This window comes from Seriola dumerili, unplaced genomic scaffold (genome assembly GCF_002260705.1).
Source record: "Seriola dumerili isolate Sdu_G_001 unplaced genomic scaffold, Sdu_1.0 BDQW01000283.1, whole genome shotgun sequence".
NCBI classification, from domain to species: Eukaryota; Metazoa; Chordata; class Actinopteri; order Carangiformes; family Carangidae; genus Seriola; species Seriola dumerili.
This window is the reverse complement of record NW_019174538.1, coordinates 1,357,839-1,379,276: the sequence shown is the minus strand read 5'-3', so window position 1 is coordinate 1,379,276 and position 21,438 is coordinate 1,357,839. Positions and strand designations below refer to the sequence as shown.

At 41.7% G+C, this 21,438-nt stretch overlaps 2 protein-coding genes across 4 annotated transcripts in view; both read left to right on the top strand.

Annotated features, from left to right (window-relative positions):
* Window positions 1-652: 652 nt before the first annotated feature.
* On the top strand, window positions 653-4,514 carry LOC111230747 (U8 snoRNA-decapping enzyme-like). Its single transcript, XM_022757577.1, has 5 exons — window positions 653-705; window positions 882-1,013; window positions 1,400-1,440; window positions 3,676-3,913; window positions 4,036-4,514. The coding sequence occupies exons 2-5, from the start codon at window positions 882-884 to the stop codon at window positions 4,279-4,281; spliced, it is 657 nt and encodes a 218-aa protein (XP_022613298.1). The 5' UTR covers window positions 653-705; the 3' UTR covers window positions 4,282-4,514.
* Window positions 4,515-6,587: 2,073 nt separating this feature from the next.
* The window catches only part of LOC111230717 (SLIT-ROBO Rho GTPase-activating protein 3-like), a 33,767-nt gene continuing 18,916 nt past the window's right edge, over window positions 6,588-21,438 (top strand). For 2 of the 3 annotated variants that reach the window (XM_022757544.1, XM_022757542.1), the window contains exons 1-6: window positions 6,588-6,732; window positions 15,513-15,877; window positions 18,274-18,445; window positions 18,561-18,723; window positions 21,000-21,062; window positions 21,154-21,327. In XM_022757544.1, coding sequence (XP_022613265.1) covers window positions 15,808-15,877; window positions 18,274-18,445; window positions 18,561-18,723; window positions 21,000-21,062; window positions 21,154-21,327 — 642 coding nt within the window. In that variant the 5' untranslated portion in view covers window positions 6,588-6,732; window positions 15,513-15,807. The remainder of the gene's footprint in view (window positions 6,733-15,512; window positions 15,878-18,273; window positions 18,446-18,560; window positions 18,724-20,999; window positions 21,063-21,153; window positions 21,328-21,438) is intronic. The other variant, XM_022757543.1, reaches the window with a different exon arrangement.

Genomic DNA, 21,438 nt, shown 5'->3' with positions numbered 1-21,438 from the left:
GCACATAAGGAGCATGGACAGCCGTGATGGAAACTTTTAAAATGTTTAATTTTGAGATAAACCTTCTGCAGTAATTGATTAAATATGAAATGGTGACAATGTCTTCCTGAAAGAAGGATCTGATCCTTCTGTTCTAGGTCGATGGACTGGATAAAACATTTCCTATGGTGTCATTAAAAGACAAATAACAAGGAAGCAGAGACAGTTCAGTGTTACCCATAAATAACATCATCACAGCTTTAGGAATGGTATACTATCATAGAAAATTCCTTTGTGATGACAGGGATCCATAAAAAAACTAAATAAGGTCTGAATAAGACATTAGGGGACGTTCTAGATTAAATGACAAAAAATATTACTGTCAAACCTATTTGGGAAAAATATTTAAAAAATGTAATTGTGGTCATGCAGATACTGAGAAACAGCTTGAATGCCACCAGCTGTTTTATAGTATCAAAACAAAATAAGAATAAGGAGAAAGAGAAAGGAAAGAGAAGAAAATAATTGAAATATAATATTAATATGCAAAAGACACTAAAGCAAATTGACAGATTCTCTAATTGTCAGCGTACTCCACACCAGCAGAGGGAGCTGAAGCTTTTTTGATACAGCTCACAAAGCTCTTCCTTTAAGCTTCCTGGTTCTGCACAGCCTTCTGTGAGATTTTCTGCATACAAGCCCACAGGCCTTCGAGCTGATCAGCAGGTTTCAGTCTGCTCTGTTGATTCAGCATATGAGGGAGGGGGAGAGATAAACAAGGGAGAGCAAATGTATTTGGATGATGACACATGACAGGGGGGAGGGGGGAGGGGGGGTAGCCATCAGGAAGCACTGAACTGTGAAGGTGTAATTTTGCCCTGTGTCTGTGTGCATGCTTGTAGATGGCGAGTGGACAGTTGTCGAGGGTGGAGGCGTTGGCGTGCTCAGGCTGTCGGCATGCGTGCCACGTGATGCTCTACGCTGACACAAAAAGTCAGCTGTTTGGAAAAATTCCCATCAGACATATAATACTGGTGAGGAAGAGCAGTGTGTGTGTGTGTGTGTGTGTGTGTGTGTGTGTGTGTGTGTGTGTGTGTGTGTGTGTGTGTGGTGGTGGGGGTGTGTGTGTGTGTGTGTGTGTGTGTGTGTGTGTGTGTGTGTGTGTGTGTGTGTTGTAGGAGTGGTGTATGGATGGAATTGGTTGAGTCCTTGCACAACCATACATGCACAAGTGCACAAGTCATACACACCTTTTGCTTTTAATGTTTCTGCCTGTTTGCATTAAAATGCACTCCTGTGTGTGTGTGTGTGTGTGTGTGTTCAAGCATCTCTGCCTCTGTGTGTGTACGTGTTTGTCGGTGTTTGTGTACGTGGATGCATCAGTGTGTGAGTGTATAACAGCCTCTGTCATTTCCCACAGATGCAGATGCGCTTTGACGGTCTGCTGGGTTTCCCTGGCGGGTGAGTCTTTGTTTTATGCTTTTATGTGCACAGGTTTGTTCAGCTCAGGTCTGTAAGTCTGTCTTTTCCTTCACACATGAACCCGTTGAAAGATTTAAACGTTTCCGGCACAGAACAAACATTCACACATTGTCACTAGAATACTCACATACCGCACAGATGAACAGTGAAAGACGGCTTCCTCTGTAAGGTGCCTTATCTTGCCTTTAAAAACCCATTAAAAAAAAAAAACTGTGATTGCCAGGCACATACTGATTAATTAGTACTTAATCTTAATATGAATCACTTGTGCCTTTGCATCTGTGAGTTACAGTAGTCGCTGCCAGAATTTCTGGGACATCACTCGCCAACACAGTGAAATCATATAATGAGACAAAAGAGTCTGAAAAATAATGATGACATATGTAAAATAGAGAAAAACTGCAAATGAAACTGGAACAACGGTCAGAACAACAGTGTGTACTAATTTAATACAACATACAAATTGTCTACACTACATTCCATATACTGTATTACTGTCTTTATATAGATTCATGGTCCCCAGAGGATGAACGCCACTGACTTTGGTGATCCCCTGACCTTTCCCTTTAGTGCCACCATTGACAGTTTTGTTCTTACTGAGCTACACACTCTGTCTCGCTGGTCTCAGGTCAAAATTTGAATTTCTCAAATACTTAAGTCTGTGACAAAATACCTGTAAAACTAATGACATTCACACACAGCATTCCCATCAGCCTTGTACTCTGTTTGTAAATATTAGCCTAGTAACAAGCTAAATAAAGATGGTGAACGTGATAACAATTATACAACATCAGCCTGTTAGCATTGTGACTTAGCATGTTGGCATGCTGACGTTAGTATTTGGCGCAAACACTTCTTTGCCTTACTACAGCCTGGCAGAGCTGCTAGCATGACGGTAAACTCTTTGTTACTCCCTTATATATTTTTTCTTCATCTTTTTACTTTTTTTATCTTTTTCTTCTGTGACCCACAAAAGTGAATTGATTCCAAGTTTGAGATAGTACAAGATCAAAAACGAACAGTGAAACAATTACACGTTAGTCTGTTGTCAACTTCAGCATGTTAGCATTGTCATTGTGAGGATGTTAGCCAACTGGTGTTAGCATGTAGCTAAAAGCACTGCGATGCTAAGGTAAATCTTCACAGAGCTGCTAGCATGGCTGTAGACAGTATACTTAGAGTGAACACACCGCATACTCAAACCCACACTTAACAACATGTTTGCTTAACAGCCTTAAAAACAATTACTTCAGGTGGAAAGGTGAAAAATTCAAAGAATGACTGCGGGGCTGTGCCATAAGGTGATTATGTTATTTTGTCATATTCGTGGGCTCAACTCAGAGTAAAGTTGTATTTCACTGATGGGAATTTTTTTTCATTTCTAATACTACTGAAGACTTTTTGTTTTTATGTGATTTGACTTTGTATGTAACCATCATTTCAGACGCCTTTCATTTTTAAAAGTCTGTCTCTGCCGTCCAGTTAATTATGAGTGCAATTGTTATAAATAAAACCTCACTGCTCACTCTGCACTAATCACCTGATACTGAGTGATCTACACCCTGAAATTAACAGAAAGTAATAATTTAAAAAACACTTGAGATTGAGATCAGGACCAATTCAGGCGTTTTGATTAAATATGGACTATAAATCCATTTAAAAAAATCAATAAATTAATAAAAACAGTTCACAAAACATGGTCAGGACATCCATAATTGAAAGTTTCATATAATACCTGCGCCTCAGTACAGAAATGGCAGGCGTGGTCTGGGCTGTGTCAAAGACTCTTCTGCTCAGATAAGCTGAATAGAGTCAAAATAAACAAAAATAAAAATGATTAAATAATATGAATTAAGTATAAGAATATTTATAAAATGTTGCAATGAGAAGATCAGTCCCCTAGAGGGCGCCAGTGGACTTGATGAATAAAACTCGCCCACGGCACCAAAATACACCAGGAATGGCCCGACCAATTTCTCTTCACACACAAAATCCAGTGACTTGTGACTTTCTTGTGATTTTCTTTTGACTTGAGGCAGCAGCAACTCAGCAAACAAGTTTTGTGCTTGGAAATTCAATCAGCTTTTCAACCAGCTTGATTTATTTACTTCTGCACTGAGGAGTCTCAGGGGAACAGTACAGCTGACATTGTTTATCTACTTTCAAATCTGATCCTGACCTTTGACCTCCCACACCTCCCTCCCCACACCTCAGGCTTGTTAACCCAGCGGAGGAGACCCTGGAGGCGGGCCTTAGCAGGGAATTGTCGGAGGAGCTGGGCGTGGCTCTTCCTATGTCGGTGGAAGATCATGTGGTCTCCTGCCATGCCCCTGCTTCGTCTCCCTCCTCCTCCCGTCTTATCACTCACTTCTATGTGAAGAAGATGGAGGAGGAGCAGATCAGGGAGGTGGAGAGAGCAGCTGCATCCACTGCAACAGATCATGGACAAGAGGTAGAGAGAGAGAGAGAGAGAGAGAGAGTGACTGATTGCAGCCATTTACCTGATCTCAAGCTCTGTTCCTCCCAATCTTGCTCTCTCTCTCTCCCTCTCTCTCTCTCTCTCCCTCCCTCCAGGTTCTGGGAATGGTCAGAGTCCCCCTCTACACCATGAAAGGCGGGGGAGGCCTCGCGTCTTTCCTGTCGCACTCATTCATCGGCAACGCTCGCTCCCAGCTGGTCGACTCTCTGCTGCGCCTCAACCTGGTCGCCCCCGAGGAGTTGCACAAAGCCCTGGTGCATTCTGTGAAGACACACACGCACACCGCAGAGGACCTGAAAGCGGCCCTTGCGCTGACAGATGCGAGGAGGAAACGGTTTTGAAACACACCTGCATCTCGTGCATCAGAACATCCTCTCAAGCACGTTCACAGACTCAGTTTGGCCATCAGCAACACAATCCTTCACTCACACACTTAATCCTAGACACACACACACACACACACACACACACTCTAATCCTGATGCTGAGCTGGTGACTCATAATTGCCCGCTGTGCATCAAACAGTTTGGGGAAAACATTATCAACTCCTTTACCATTAACGGAAATAAAATGATTCACACTGTCATATTCTGTCATTTTACTCCTTTCATCATCAGCACATTGTTGATTTCAAGCAGCAGAGCTGAAATTCTAATTATATGATATGAAATTAATTGGTATTGCAATCAACACTTTATCAAACCTTTTAATAAATTGATGCTATAATGGAAATTACATCTTAAAAATTCTTGCAGGGATTTTTAGTGTCTTGCAAACTGCTGACAGTCCATGCAAAATAACAAAGAAAGGCAACACAAGACAATAAAGACACTGCACATGACTGTGCTGCCTTATATGGAAGTGCATATGCACCCTGTGGTAACTGCCCAGATCATAATCATGATCAGCGGAAATTTAGGTAGAACTCTTCATCCGTCTTTGTGCTGCTCACTTTTTTTTTTTTTTGATGGTTTCTCTTTTATGAAGTTATAGCGACGGCAGGAGCAGCGGCGGCACTGGTGCAATCCACTGGATTAATTACGTCCGTGACATACTATACAGCCTGCAGGCGAAGATTTGATTCTGTTTAAGTGTACCCTGGGTGCACATAGCACGCCTGCACCAGATGTTAGTAACCTCATTCCCAGACAATATTGCTGGCAGTGAGTGAGAGCAGAGACACGATGCTGCCTAAATGTCTAAGATACCTACTGTAAGTGCACAATGTGAATATGTCCACTGTTTCTTTCTGCAGATGGATCCGCCTGACATGCTGAATGTGGTAATGCACAGAGGAGAATAACAGGCTGAGAGAATAGAGCCAAACACTGAGTTTATCTTTTGATTCATCAGTCATGCAGCAGGTTTACTACACTGCAATCAGTGCGATAAATCCAGCTCATTGTTTGATAAATCAGACACAGAATGTACATTAGAGATGAAGGATGCTGAGAGAAACACACTCATTCACTCCTCTTTTATTCGGCTTTATAAAACAGTAGAATTCATAAAGACTTATTGCATTTTAAAAGGGCAGGTACATGCATCAGCCATAAGTACGTACAGACTGAGTCGTGCTTGGGCAGGTGTTAATACAATAAGTGATTGCAAGCAGTATTAATTTGTGAAGTGCAATGTGATCTGCTGTCGATACGCATCTCTCTGTTGGTGTGTGTTTTTCTCAGCTGTCAGGAGGAAAAATGCACCACATCCGGCGCAACAGACAGGAAGCCCAGCAGACGGATAGTACAAAACACTGTTGTCTGTGGTGGTGTTTGTGTGTGTGTGTGTGTGTGTGTGTGTGTGTGTGNGTTAATACAATAAGTGATTGCAAGCAGTATTAATTTGTGAAGTGCAATGTGATCTGCTGTCGATACGCATCTCTCTGTTGGTGTGTGTTTTTCTCAGCTGTCAGGAGGAAAAATGCACCACATCCGGCGCAACAGACAGGAAGCCCAGCAGACGGATAGTACAAAACACTGTTGTCTGTGGTGGTGTTTGTGTGTGTGTGTGTGTGTGTGTGTGTGTGTATGTGTGGAGAGGGGGGGGGTATACGTGGCTGCTTGAGGACATGCCTCTTCGAAGCATACACGTATATATATGTGTATGTGTGTTTGCATTTGTTGAAACGGTTGCATCTTGCACAAGAGTGTGTGAGGAGAAAGGATCCTGTCATGTGATGGTGTTGTAAGGGCGAATAATACAAGGTCATCAAAAAAAAAAAAAAAAAACATTTCGAGAGAGAAAGGGATGGAGGGATGGAGCCAGGGAGGGAGGGAGGGATGGAGGGAGGGCAGTGCAGGCGAGGGATGGATGGATGGAGGGAGAGAGCGAGAGCGAGGGATGCTGAGGGAGAAAGGCGGTATATTCATAGCAGCAGCGGTATTTATAGCCGCCCAGAGGAGAGGAGAGAGCGAGGGGCGTGGCTTGGGTTGTGGCTCTCGCACTGCTTCACGAGGCAGAGAGGGAGAGAGGGAGGGAATGGGAGGAGAGAGGCAGCTCTGGCGCCAGTGAGAGAGAGCGAGAGTGGAGGCTATTTGGCAGGAGAGGGAAGAAAGAAAGGAGGGAGGGAGGGGAGCGGAGGGGAGGGGAGGGCTGTTTTTGAGCGTGTGCCTGAGAAATGAGAGAGAGAGAGAAGGGTGAGAGAGGAGGGAACTGAGCTGAGAGAAATCTGTCAGATTCAAACACACTGCTCTGTGTGTGTGTGTGTGACAGAGAGAGCGAGGGATGAGAAGAGGAGGAGGAGAGCTGAGGAACAGATAGAAAGAGACAGCAGAGGACCACAAAGTGAGGTATGTACGGCTGTCATGCTGCTCCTGAATCCAATAACAACCTGTGTGTGTGTAAATATATGTGTGTGTGTGTGTGTGTGTGTGTGTGTGTGTGTGTGCACGCTTGTGTACATGCGTGACTAAAGTGAATATGTATGTGTTTAAATATAGTTTAGTGTTTTAAAGGGACACTGTATTCACCTGGGGGTTTTCTAAGTGGACAAATGGATGTGGGCTACTGACTGTTAGGGGTATCAATTATGTAATATGTGTGCACCATTTTCAGTGTTGATGCTCTGTGCATCTCTGTGTGTGTGTGTGTGTGTGTGTGTGTGTGTGTGTGTGGTTGTGTAATTACACTGAGGTGTTTATGTGGCCATTGTGTGAAGCACTGCTACAGTCCACTGGCCATATTGGGGTGATTTACAGCCCTTGTAAATATAACTCAACACTCCTCTGCTGTTAGAGCAGCAGCACCTTAATCCCCCCCCCACCCCCCCACCCCCCCTCTGCTTATCACCTGCACTATTGACAGATAATTCAGTTATTATAGGATGAAGATAAGCAAATGGTTTAAACAGCCTTCTCACAGGCGTCTACAAAGTAGGATTCCCTTTGTGCTGTTGGTTTTACAGTGAATCAACAAAGATTGTGATGATAATGTAACAGAGCAGCCTCTTGCAGGCAGGATTTTTTGTTTGTTTGTTTGATGAACTGAAGTTTACTTAAACCATAGAAGGAGGTCCAGTTTAAGTGTCAAAAGCAGCTTCTTAAACACACACTTTGGATGTGCTAGGATTATGACTCTGAGCTGATTTGTAGTCGAACGTCCACTAATGTAAAATACTGCACTTTTAAAAATAGCCAGTCTGGTCTGAGATGCAACAGCACAGTGACCTTAAACAGCACAGTGGTTGACCAGCTTTACCCTCACTGCATCAGACAACTAAGGAACCAGTTCCCTTCTCAAAGTCTTCAGTTAAAAAAAAAAAGAAGAAGAAGGAACATATGATAAATTATTTATTTTATTTTGTGCATTTACTTACATACTTTCACATGTACAAAGTGATACTGAAGCCCAGGCAGTGGTTCACCTGTGATCTGTGGTGGGCAACAAACATCGCATAAAGAAACTAGACATTATGTGTAAATATGAAACAATATGAGCAATGTTTACAATTACTTGGCCGTATTTTTCTAGTGTTGTAAGAAGTGTTCAGATCTTTTACCTGAGTAAATGTAGAAATACCACACTGTAGAAAAGTAGAAGACATGGATTCAAAAGCATTGGCATCAAAATATACTCAAAGTCCCTAAGGTGAAAATACTCACATTGTGCAGAATGGCCCCATTTCTGATTAATATATATTATATTACTGTATTATAATTATTGATGCATAATAAATAATATATAGTTAAAAACTACAATATTTGGCTTTGGAAATGGATTTACTCAATGAAAGTACAAGGACTTCAAATTTGTAGTTAAGCACAGTATTTGAGTAAATGCACTTAGTTACTTTCCAGCTGTGTTTTCCACAGTGAGATTTACTCATACACTCTGTAGGACAGTAGAAACTAGGTACAAAATTGGCAAGCCTAAATTGACTCCTAATCATGTCTGTCATAGGAAGCAAACGAAAATGCCAGTGCAGAAGTGAAGGTTTCAGCAGAGCCTGAGGAGCGGATGTGGGCAGTCTGACAGCCTCTCGGCCCTTACAGTACCCAACTGTCAGGAACTGTTTTCATTTCACTTTTTTTATTCGTCTTTTTGCCCCTTGCCAGGACCTGCAGGTATGCACTCCACAAACTTTACCTGTAAATGATCCTCTACATAAAACCCCACCATGGCAGGACCTGAGGCAGCAGTGGAAAAGTTTTCTGTGCCATTTGGCTTTAATTTTGCATCCCTGTACGATGCATGAATTGCCCTCAGTGTTGTTTCAACTACCGTGCCAGAATCTGAAAGGCATCTTATATACTGTGTGTAAAAACCTGTGGTGGCATACTACGATATGGTTTCCTGTTTGCTACGGCAGCTGCTGCTCAAGCAGTAGCTGGGAAGGATGTGTAAGAGTGTAGAGAGACTGTGGCAAGAAGCAAACTTTGTCGGTAATATGATGAAGTTGGAATTGGCTACTTTGCGTAGCTAATCATGCATCGTCCTAAATCTCAAGAGACGTTCTAAATGAAGCCTGGGGCCAGAGCCAAAACGAGGGCATCCTACCTGTTGTAGTGCAGTCAGGTTGGCAGTATGAGATGCATTCAGATTTGCTTTGCAGTGTAGCGGCCAATGAATGAGCTGACGTGTGATGCATTTAGCTTCTTGTGGTTCAAAGTAGATCAACTTTGGTGATCTGCAGATCTGCAGCAGCGTGCTGTGCTGTGAGAAAGTACAGGCTCAGAATCTGATTGGTCATGTAATCTTAAAGCAGGATTAAAATTACGAATAACACTCTCTTCCTCTTACAAATGAAAAGTAAAATTTTATCAGTAATAAAACCTGCTATCATTCAGTTCAACACAGTCAGGGTTTTTGCTGCCACAGCATTACTTTTGCTGTCTCTCAGTTTGAGCACTTCCATACACACACTTGGCTATTTTTGAGTGCCTAAGTGCGTTCACATTGACAGGTATGGCAACAACCCGGATAGTGCACTCAAAATGGTACAAAAATTGAGTATAAAATGATGGACACTTGAGTGCCGCCGTCTTGGCTACGTAGCAAAAGGGGAGGGAGCACCAACGTATTTTCAAACTTGTGAAAAGGGCGACAGAAGGACATGTTGTCGGTGCCGATGGCGGCCTAATTTCCATGTTGCATGACACAGGGGAAAGGAAAACGTTAATTTTGAAGTCATGTGAGAAAAAGCAGCCGGCAGGTGGAGCAGTCACCTGTAGTGATTGTCATCTCCTGACTGTAAAACTGCAATGTTTTAATTTGTGACAATACTTCCCTGTTGAAACTCATGCACAGTGAGTATGCTGAGTACACAGTGCACTACATGTGATGGTACTGACCAGTAGCTTATGGTGCTAATACCAGCAAACTTTAGATAGATATCGCCGTATATCTGACATTAGTGAGTCAGCCAATTGGGTTTCACACTTTATCTACTGTTATGCCATAAGCAGCAGTATTTTGAGTTTGCAAGTATTAGGTGTTGCATAGTTTTCAAGCCACAGGAGTCCAAGGGCACAGTAATGTGGTACAGCTGCATCAAGAGGAACTAAAACGATATGCATCGTTACCCTCCCCCAAAAATAAAGCTTTCAGCTGCAAAGCCGATAAATTCTTAAATAAAAAAGTATTTTTGCTTAACTTACTGTGATAATAGGTTACTGTGTTGATCTTGTAATCTATGTGCTTTTATAGTAGATAATCAAAACTCTCTAGAAATGAGCACAGCAGAAATAAGAAACAAACTGGAGATGATAAAAGTATTTAAATAAAAATGCAGAACAATTATAAACAATATCAGGAACTAAAACTGCAGCAGCAAGTCTCTCCAAAGATTGCAGACAGCAGGAATCAGGAATAATATCCACATGCTAACAAGCTAACAGGCTATTGATATGTAAAGTTGATGGGGTGCTTTGTCCCTTCATCTGTACGTCTCATTCTCGTAAACGCGATATATCTCAGGAATGTGTTGAGGGAATTTCTTCAAACATCGATGTTAATTTGCAAACAAGGGTTAGCTGGTTATAATTTGGTGATCAGAGTTCAAAGGTTAAGGTTCATATGATCTCACAAAACATGTTTTTGGCCACACCTCAAGAAGTCACTCGCTCATTATGACACAATACACTTAATAACTTTTATTAAATTCCTTCAAAGTCGTCACTACATATATTACATGAGTCTGGAAGGACGTGAACGTAAACTGCAACTTGAAGCGTACAACTGTGAGGTGGTAATTCTACTCATGGCCTGCAGTTAGTCTTGTAACATATAAAAGGCAAGTATGCGGGAGAAGGTAAAAGCTGTTGCCAGTGTCTGACTTTATCCTGGAGGCAGCGCATGTCAGTGCAAACTCGATAAATATTGAACTCACAAAAATACCAGGAGAAAAGATAAGTTGGTTCGTTTTGGGGTCAGCATTAATAGACTTGCATTTTCATAAAGTGGGGATGATCAAAAGATACAGATTATTCTGACTTTTAGTAGCTACTGGGGGGAACGCTCCAAAAACACAGGATCCTACATTTCCTATGATGCAACTTGACAGCATCTTTTATCACTCCCTTGTTTCCTGCTAAACACCCACATGTTAGTCACTCCACACCATCAGTCTGTAATGTAAGCTTTTGGTTATTTTTTTTTGGGGGGGAGGTTGTTTTTTTGGGATCACTCACTCCAGAGACACAGGAGACATTAAACAATCTGAGTAGTACTTCTCATGACGAGTGAAATGTGTAAAATCGATGGGGTGCTCCTTTACTTCAGTGATCTCCGACTGGACCCGAGAGGCCAGACACTGTATGTCCATCCAGGAAACATAATTAAAAACAGAAAATACACGACAGACGCCAGCGGCTGTTATTCGACAAAAAAAATCAAAACAAATTTTAATCACCTGCTGAAACAGCTTTCAGTGATGATGAGGTCTGCAGAACAAAAGCTGCTGCAAGCTGAGACTTGACAGCACAGGTCCCGTCTGTCGATGATTATTTGGGCTAATTCCATTTCATTTCATGTCATTGCTACACCTACAACCCACTCAGCAAGGTAACATGGTGCACGTACAGTATGAATCATTCACAAACGCCTTTCTCTTGTTGTATGTTTTCCAGTGAGACCTGTTCTATTCCACCAACTCTATATCTGACTGCTTCCTCCTGCAGCATAAACTGCAACAAGCTCCATCTTCTCCCAATCATGTCCCTGTCTATAAGAGCCTCTCCAATCAGTCTGTCACACAGATGAGTGTCTCACCTGACTCTACATGACTTGTGTTCGCAGCAGTGAGCATACAGCTGCAGCACCAGATTAGCATACGTTCATGTTTGACAGTGCTTATCTGTGATCGTGCTGCACTGGTAAAGACGACACTTCACCTCCTGCACATGCTGCAACAGTTCAGCTGAAACCTCAAGTCAACTTCTCAGGATGTGAGATCATCTGGCCGAGGGTCCCGTCGACACCCAAGTGTTTTCTTTTTTGACATTTTGCGCCGCATTAGCAATGGTTTGGCTTCGTCCACATTGGATGAGGAAAGATTTTCTACTCAGAGGAAGCAGCTGCTCGGAGGCAACATAGCTGCAGATTTCAGCAAGAAATGTGACACAAGATAACGTTCTGTATAGTTACAGGCCCAATGTACGAGAGTGTGGTTGGCTTCCAGCAATGTCAGGAAATCCCCATATAGTATCAGCCAGCACATCAAACACAATGTCCCATTTGTATCCTGCATTACTTCTGCTTAGTGCTTCATTTTTCTCTTCAGAAGAAATTAACTGAAAATCCCCTTAGTGGCAATAAGGAGCTATCACACCGCACCACATGTATCCTCTCTTGTCTTCAATCTACTTTATATTCACCACGTATATCGCATGACCTTCTCCTTACAATGACCTTGACTTTAAGTATGAAACGTCTTTTTCCGATAACCTCCATCTCTCTGCCCTCGCTGCCCACTTTTTCTGTTTTTTCCCGGTCTTTTGCTGAATCTCTCGCAGCTCCCTCCCCTCCCTCTTTTCTCAGATCATTTACATTCGCTTTGTTCTGTGCAGATTAAGGTCGCACGCTGATGAAGGCCTCTGGAGCCTCCAAGGTCTCGGGGCCCTCGCGGTCTCATTTGTGAAAATCTCTCTGCGTTCCTTCACTGTACTTCTCCATTTTTACTCTGTAGTTCAATCTGGAACTGTCACTGGAGTGCAGTCTGGACCACATCCACTACACAGTTTTGGGAGAGGAAATGAAAGCACAGGCCCGAGAGCAAATGTTAAGTCAGGGGCGTGATATGCAACATCTTTAAGATCATTTCTGGTTTATTTTTCCATTTCCTGAATGTACCGCACAGTGCTTTGAAACAATACCCTCCTGCTTTCAAAACTGCATCGACAACCTGCTTTGACAAACACTATGTTTTCTCACAGTCAGGCCACATTAAATCACATTTGTGTAAAGCGAGTGTGTTTTTCTGGTCACATTTTGTCTCAGTTACTGTTTTGACTTTTAATAATCCTTAAATTACAGCTTGAAGCTTATTTAGGAGCAATGTAAAAGCAGCACACTGTGGTAGTCTCTGCAGAGTATCTGAAACCTGTTGAGAAATTGACACAGGATGTGGGAATTGAAGTTGCTTCTGTGTATGTGTGTGCGGTCCAGGTATTACTGACGTTGTGGGGACCTAAATCTGTTTGCACAGTCACATTATGGGGACAAGAAAGTCCCTATAACGTAAATCATCCAATTTTAAGGTGTAGACATGTTTTAAGGTTACTGTAGGTTAGGTTGGGGTTATGGTTAGGCCGAGTAGAAGTTATGGTTAGGGTTAGGTCTCTGCCCTCTGAACTGTGTGTGTGTGTGCATGTGTGCGCGTTTTTCTGCAATTGTGAAAGTTAAAAGTAAGATATGATGAGTGTGAACTCAGTGCACTTTATGCTGACTAATAAACATCAACTCATCATCACACAATAAGCAGCCAGTCATGTGCATGTATGGCTAATTTGTTGAACCTTTTAGATATCGGCTAACTGGATCCTCTGCCTCTACTGTACTAACACTGCAGAAATGATTTCTTCAGAGAACTGGCTCTCTCTTTCTTCAGCATTCAGCAGATTTAGAAATTAAAAGCAGTCATAATTGCACTTTAAAGGAGTACTTTGGTGATTGAGATGTCTGGATTTTAGTCCCTAGTGTGGTTTCAGGTTCCCAAAAGAGCTGGATCCTACACTTCATCCTTTCAGTACACCCTCCCTGCCTGGTAAACAACCATGCCTTTTGATGCACCCAGTTTTTCTTGCCTTTTTTTTTTCCATTAAAAAGCCCATTAAAAAGCACCGAAGCAGGAGGAGCTATTTTGGGTTCCCCTGGTTCCAGAAGTAAAAGTCCCTTTCACTTTTCCGATAGACAAAGTTATGTGACTCACAGTTGGAGCACTTTCAAAGCTCGGACAGACACGAAACTGTCTTGGTTGAATCACTGAGAGATGAGAGCAAAGAGAGAAGAGCGAAGTGAATTTCTTCGCCTCACGTTCTTTGTGAGAATTTGACCACTGGACCGTTTGTGCAGTCTGTGTTAATTCGCCCCGAACAGCCCAATACACCAACTGTACAAACGTTAGCAGTACGCTAACTAGCAATGGAGGCATTGACTGTGTGTGTGTGTGTGTGTGTGTAGGACTGTGCCTTTGTGTGTCTTTGTGTTCAGCTCAGGGTCTGACTGCGCCAATTTGCTCTGCCCAGCACAAATTTGCGCCTAATCACGTCTTTCCACTGAGTTTGTGTTCAGTCTCGCTGCCTGGAACACATGATAAAAAAATAGAAAAATGGATAAATAAAAAAAAACGTATAAGAAAACATCTGGTTCTTAGATACGAAGTCAAAGGTACAAGACTGTGTTCATAAGAACTACGAGCCCCAAAGGGGATTTTGGTATGAAACATCCTGTCACAGAGCTGCTACATGCACTTTTTACTTTTCTGGTGTTTTATTCAAAGTGTTGATCCATAAGAAGATATATTTGTGGTTTTAAATACTAAAAAACCATCTCATTGTAGTTTTACATCTCCTCGCTCTGGCTCTTCTCTGGAGCTCTAGCAACAACAGGTCAGTGAGCCAATCAATACTTTCACAGTATTAATATAGAACCTAGACCTTCTTTATAATAATAATAATAAAAAAAGACATGGAAATCTCACTTTATACAATATGAGACCTTTACTTCAATTTCAAAATGTTGGTCAAAGCATTTTGAAGAGCAACTGAGGTTTGTGGGTATTGTAGTTTGTAGAATCTGCCATGATGGGAGAGTCCTGTGTTCCTATGTTGAGTAACACTGAGGACATGAAACTGTCTGCACTGACAATTCAGAGCACCAGCAGCTCGTCGCGCTCCTCCACAACTCTATTGAGATAACCCCAGTGACAATACAACATCTTCCCAGACTGAGTAGCAGGCTACTTCTCATGATGCATGAACTGGAGAGCCCCTTCAGCAAGTGTAAAGAGTAAAGGTAACCCACAAACCAACTGTGAGAAAATGGTGGTAGATCAACAAACCGCCTGTGGAGATGCAAAGCAGATTATCATACGTAGTCTGTGGTGAGTCTCCAAACAGCGTTTACTGCATCCCGCTGTGACTCTACATTCTGCATCTTTGACCTTCTTCCTTTTAGAAAACGTGTTCAGCTTGTTACAGTATGTTTAAAAAAGAAAATCATTGGAGACGTTTGCTTGTTTATTTGAGCATTACCTTTTACAGACAACCCCAACCCTGACCTCAAGGCGCTGAATGTCCTTCATTACTGCTGTTACTCATCACCTCTCATCTTCCCATCCCCCTTCCTTCATCCTTCCTCCCTCACATCCCCATCACTCTGCCCTCTTACTGTCCATTCTGCGCTCTGCCCCCATCTCGCTGTCCCTCCTATTAAATCTCCCTATCTGGTGACACTGTCCCTTTCAGTCTTGTCGCTCTGGCCTCATTTGTCCTCCTCCTCCTGACTCTTTCATCCTCTGATTCTGGTCTCAATATATTCTCTCTCGCCCCCTGTTGTCCTCTTGTCATCGGCTTCCTCTCTTACCGTTATCCTCTCTTTCCTCTTTTTTCTCCCCCCACTGTCTTCTTCTCAGGCCGGTTCACCTATGGATGATCAGCATTCATACCAGAAACCCAGGGGATTCCATGGACACATCGACCCGACTGACATCCCCACTGAGCGCAGCCGATCGACACTGATGCTGATGCGCTACGTGCAGCTGTAGAGCAGCAAGGCCAAGGGGGTCAGGGGTGAAAGGTCACAGACTACAAGAGCTAGAGCAGGCGCTGAGGTTGAGAGGTTTCGGGGAGCGAGACCGTGAGGATACGAGAAGAAGCAGGGTTCAGGAAGTAAGGTCTCAGTGACAGACGAGGGTCAAGGGGTCAAAGATGATGACATCACATGGAAAGCTGAGGAGGGAGAAAGGGAGTCTGGCCGAGTATGAATCGCAGATGAAAGGTAAGACACTGTGTGTGTGTGTGTGTGTGTGTGTCTGTGTGTGTGTGTGTGTGTGTGTGTGTGTGTGTGTGTGTGTGTGTGTGTGTGTGTGTGTGTGCGCGCTGTGTGCTTCTGTACATCTCTGCCCTTTATCACACCTCTGTTTGTGCATGTGCTCTTCTTTGTATGCATGAATGCGTATAAGACAGCACATGTGCATTCATGCATGAATGTGCAGTTGCTTTGCACAGTCATCCAGCCATATACTCTCTCTGAATACATTTGTATTTGTACTGGTAAACATGGTCAGGAACTGATAGAACGCTTGGAGCTTGATGATGATCCATATGAAGAATTTCCTTATGTCAGTAGGTCAGAAAATCTTTTCAGCCTTTAATCAGAGAAAACATGAAAATGACCAGTACTGGCACAACAAGAGTTTTACATGACAACAGCTGTGTGTGTGTGTGTTATGTGCTGTGTTTTGGAGCGTGCATGCTGTGGCTGGCTGGCTCTCTGTACTGTACTACAAGGCTGTATTTATAGTCAGTATTAGTGATGCTGTCTCCTCACATCCAGTCAGCCCAGGGCTGTGTACTCACACAGAGACACAGAAAAAGAGTAAAGAGGGGAAAGATGGAGTGGGCAGAGTGGTTGGGGAGGGGTGGAGGGTGAAGGGGGGGGCAAGCGAGGAAGATAAAATGGGAGCTGAGAACGGGTAAGAAAAGAAAAGAAAGAGAGAGGTGAGGGAGCAAAGCGAGGGCGGTGTTATTTGTGAGGATGATGTTTGTATTAGCCTTTTCACATCAAAAGTGCAGCGCCGGGGCATGTCACTGCTGGTTTAATTGTGCTTGTGCGTGGAGGGAGGTGTGTGGTATGAGGTTATATTGGGTCATTACAAGTGAGCTGTGTGTAATAATCCATCCATATGCAGTCAAATTGTTCAAAATAAAAATCAATCACACCTCCAAATGACAGCAAGGACAGTGTTTTATTCAATCTTGTGTTAAAAAACATTGTTATATATTCTTGTGTGAATGAGCTGTTCCTCAGGGAGCCATACACATTATATATGCATTTAATATTTCCAAAATATACATACACTGTGTCTCCATACTGTACAGTGTGTGCCTGTGTGGTGTGATATGCATGTATCCATTTTATTTCATCTTTTATTTTCATATTTATTAACATGCAACATGAAGCATAAAGATATAAAATACACATAGAGTAAAGACTGAAGACGAGAGCTGCTCTCCAGTACAGCATATGTATACAAATATACACATGCATGCACTGACATACATGTACATTTCTGTTTTCTGGCTTCCCCTTCTGAATAAATAACATCCAACTTTAAAAGTAACCAACTGGAGAAAACACACTGCTGTAAGTTACACTCTTTATTAAAACTTTGATAAATTAAGCAGCGAATCATAATTTAGCAGCAGAACAGTGGAGAATATTCTTATCTATAATATTATGTATACCGCTTCCCAAAACAGAGAGGCTTCTTGGCGTTCCCAAACAGTGTGATGATTATGTCTGAATAAAACCGTTGGAACATAATTCGCTCTGTGGAGATGCCAACAATTAAAATCTGAGGAGTAGACTGTTCTCTGTGGATCTATTTTTAATGCACCAAATGATGATCAGTGTTTCTGGAGGAAAGTTTAACATAATTCCAGACTGTGCTCTTGTTAATTGATGTATTGAAGGTACAGAAATGTAATATCTGATATATATGTCCCTATATCAAGAGTGATGTTTACATATAGCTCACCTATAAGGAGATATATTATTAGATATTATCTTCTTCCCACTCTGGCAAAGTGGTCTCAGACTTTTGGAACCCACTTTATATAATATCCACAGGTTTTGGGATGGATATATATTTATGTATCACATGTCTACAATATAATCATACATACATATTTGGGCTAGACCAATATGTAAATATATGAAAATTGTTACAACGTCAGATTTTTTACACACATGGTTTTATATGTACTGTACATATATTTCATATATGGAAATTCAATATATGTACATATTACATTTGTGTATGGGTATATCATCAAACTGTCTTGACTGACAAGTAAGAAGACTTTAGCAAAAATGTATGAATCTAGCACAGTTTGAGGTCAGGTAAATATTTTATTTCTTGCATGGAGCGAAGACCTTCATTGTAAATAGGGGGAAAAAAGAAGAATGTACCAAGTTCACCTTTTGCAAAAAAACAAACAAACATCTGATCACTGCATCATCCATGTATGTGCATGTGTGTCCTCACGTCACTCTCTGTGTTTGCATGCCAGTGTGTGTCCAGGCTTATCAACATGTACTGAAATGACTTGTCTTCCATTTCCTCTCTGTGTCTGTCTCCCTGTCTGTCTCTGTCACCCTGTGTGTGTCAGACCTGCGGGCCCAGCTGACAGACCAGATCAAGGTTTTAGATTCTCAGGTGGAGGTGAAACAGCAGCAGCTCTCAGACCTCTCTGAGTTTCTCCGGCGTCGAGGCGACATCGAGGCTGAATACGCGCGTGCCCTCGATAAACTCACCGAGAGGTTCACCCTCAAGACGAAGAAGTAAGTGTGTGTACAGTGTGTGTAGCGGACATTTGTGTCTCCCCCCCTCTCTCTCGGGTGATTCTGAAGCGCTTCAGTTTGCCAATGAGGATGTGTGTGTGTTTTTTTTCTCCAGGAAGGAGCAGTGGGGTCAGTCTGTGTGTCAGGTCTGGTCTGTTTTGCTGACCCAGACTCGTCTGGAGAGCCGGGAACATGCGGCACTGGGTGACACCTGCTGCAACACGCTCACACAGAGACTGGTCCACAGTACAGAGGATACACACCGTCTGCACAAACGGGTGAGTGGAGGATTGGTTTGTGTAAAGACACGTGCAAAATTCAAAGTTCAAAGTATCTTTATTGTCCTTCACAGGGAAATTACAAAAATGTCTAAATGGCCATACAAAAAATGCACATTGAAAGACACACATAGCACCAAACCTCAACATACAGTGAGGCATGATGGCCAGAGTGATATGTAAGAGTTCATTCATCAAGGTCAAAGTGCAGTCTGTGCAAATAAGCAACCTCCAGACAACAGTAAAATACTGTCTGCCATTTAACAAGTGAATAGCAACAGGAACAAAGGAAAACTCATATACTCAGGGTCCTCATAACAGTCACCCTAATGCAGAAACAAACTCACACTGGACACGTACAGCACAAGGGTGAGACATTCACCCACAAGACTAAGTAGATAAGTGTGTAGACAGTAAGTGTGTTTAATGCACATATACACATTTCTTCTTCTTCTTCTTCTTCTTCTTCTTCTTCTTCTTGCTTTTGCATCCTTACATTCTTATTTTATACTGACTGTATAAGGTTTCAAGGTTTGTTATGCCATTGGCTAAAATAAAAAGTACATTTCCTCATCAATCTACACTCAATACTCTATTATGACAAAGTGAAAACAGAATTTTAGAAATTTCTACAAATGTATTAATCAAGGTGTAGAAATATCTCAAAGATGATCAAGACAAATTGGAGGCACCTAATCCTAACCCTTAATTTCAAGAGCCTCAATATTTATGTCAATATGATATTTCAGTTTTTCTTTTTTATCAAATTTGCAAAAATTTCTAAATTTCTGTTTTCACTTTGTCATTATGGAGAACTGAGTCCAGATTTATGCAGCAAATTCTGTTTTTATTTTCTTTTATTTTAGTATGAGGCTGCTACATAACAAAATCTGAAAAAACTGAATGGGTCTGAAGACTTTGGGAACGCAATGAATACCGTATGTAGTTGTGTATTTGTACAGGATTACTGTGTTCTAGATATTGTAATAAAACCTGTTGAGTGAAAAATCATTATTGCCAGTATAAACGATGGCCCAAACCTTGAAATGAGCTTGAAATAAAACAATATTTTATCTAATAAGTCTTTTATTGTCATATTAAAGTAGAGTTACACTAATTTAAGTCACACTCCACTCTGTCAGCTCTGTCTCCTGTAAGAAAAATAAGAATTTATGAATTCATGAATGCATAAATTCATAAAGATGTTTTTTTCAGTGTTGCCAGTTTCATTTTTTAATACAGAACAACACTTAAATGTCTCCAGTTGTTAGTTGCCAGCCTTGAAAGATGAACAAACTCACCAAATAAGCTCTTTAAGTTGACATGCACCGAACACAATGAAACTCTTCATTTAAATCCCCTGTAATGTATTTGTCCTGTTATCTGTCTTGGTACCGCAGTGGCATCTGCAGTTTCATTCATTCTATAAAGTACACAGACTCATCTTGCTCAAATTACTGGTTGTCAGACACACACTCTCTCTGTACCTTCTCAGAGATGAAAAGTGAGCAGAATTTTAATTAAGCCTCCACAGTTTTCAAAGAAGCTAAGAGGTTGTTGTTAGGCTTGACGCCAAGTAGACCAAGACCCTTTTAGCTTCTCTAAAATCACTGTTGGCAGTAAACTGAATGTGTTATTGCTAAAGAAGTACACTGCAATTGTATGAAATAGCAACAGAAGTGATAATGGCTAAATTTGAATAAAAATGGAGAATGAATTTTTGTCTTTTCCAACAGGAAATCTTTCTTAAAAGGTAGCAAAAGTGATGCATTAATAATATTTTGTATTCATTTTTTAAGTTAATTTTTAATGAAAGTAATAAATAATATAAAATATTTAAAGAAATTAAAATATTTAAAATATGCTTTCCTGCATTCTTGCCTAGCTTTAGGGGAGTCAGCAGGCGGTTAGCTTAGCTGAGCTAAAAACTAGCCTTGCTCTTTCAAAAAAAAAGAACCATCACCTCTAAAGTCTTCTTAATAATACATGATATCTTGTTTGTTTTATCTCTACAAAAACTTAAATGTAGAAATGTCATGTTTGGGTTTTATGGGACTTAAGTGCTGGAGCTAAGCTAAGCTAAGCTAATCGCCTGCTGCTAGTCAAGTAGCTTCATATTTAGCAGACAAACATGAGTGGTCATGAGTGGAGTCTTCTCATCTTACTCTCAGCAAGAAAGCAAATGAGTATATTTTCAAAAATGTCTATTACTATTTCTTTAAAATAACAAAGTGTAAAATATTTGTGGCTAACAATTTACATCTTGTAAATTTCAGAGCAAAGAAGTTGGAATCCAGATGCAGGATGAGCTGCTAAAGGTCACCACTGAACTCCAGACAGTGAGCACTTTATCATATTGTCCCGCATGCAACTATGCAAAATATTATTGTAGTAATGCAGAGTCAATGCTAATGTGGAGTTTATGTTAAGGCTATGAAGACGTACAACCAGTACCACACAGACTGTTTGATAGCTGAGGGGAAGCTGAAGGAAGCCGAGCGGCTGGAAGAGAGACACACTGGCAAGTCGGCTGAGCTCGGCCCCGGCCAATCAGGGGGACAGAGGCGGAGCTCTGTGAAGAAGATGGAGAGACTGATGGAGAAGGTGAGCGCATGTGTGTCTCTGTGTGAGAAAGAATGTGAGAACAGGTGACAGGAAATCTTGAAGAATATCTTTCCACAGAACAACAGAACATTTCCTGTTCTTCTTGTCTTA

What these genes read in the sequence shown, in the direction of transcription:
- LOC111230747 (XM_022757577.1), top strand. Translation starts at nt 882, where the DNA reads ATGGCGAGTGGACAGTTGTCGAGGGTGGAGGCGTTGGCGTGCTCAGGC. An exon ending in CCATCAGACATATAATACTG is followed by an intron (nt 1,014 to 1,399) that starts GTGAGGAAGAGC and finishes CATTTCCCACAG; the next exon opens with ATGCAGATGCGCTTTGACGG. An exon ending in CTGCTGGGTTTCCCTGGCGG is followed by an intron (nt 1,441 to 3,675) that starts GTGAGTCTTTGT and finishes CCCACACCTCAG; the next exon opens with GCTTGTTAACCCAGCGGAGG.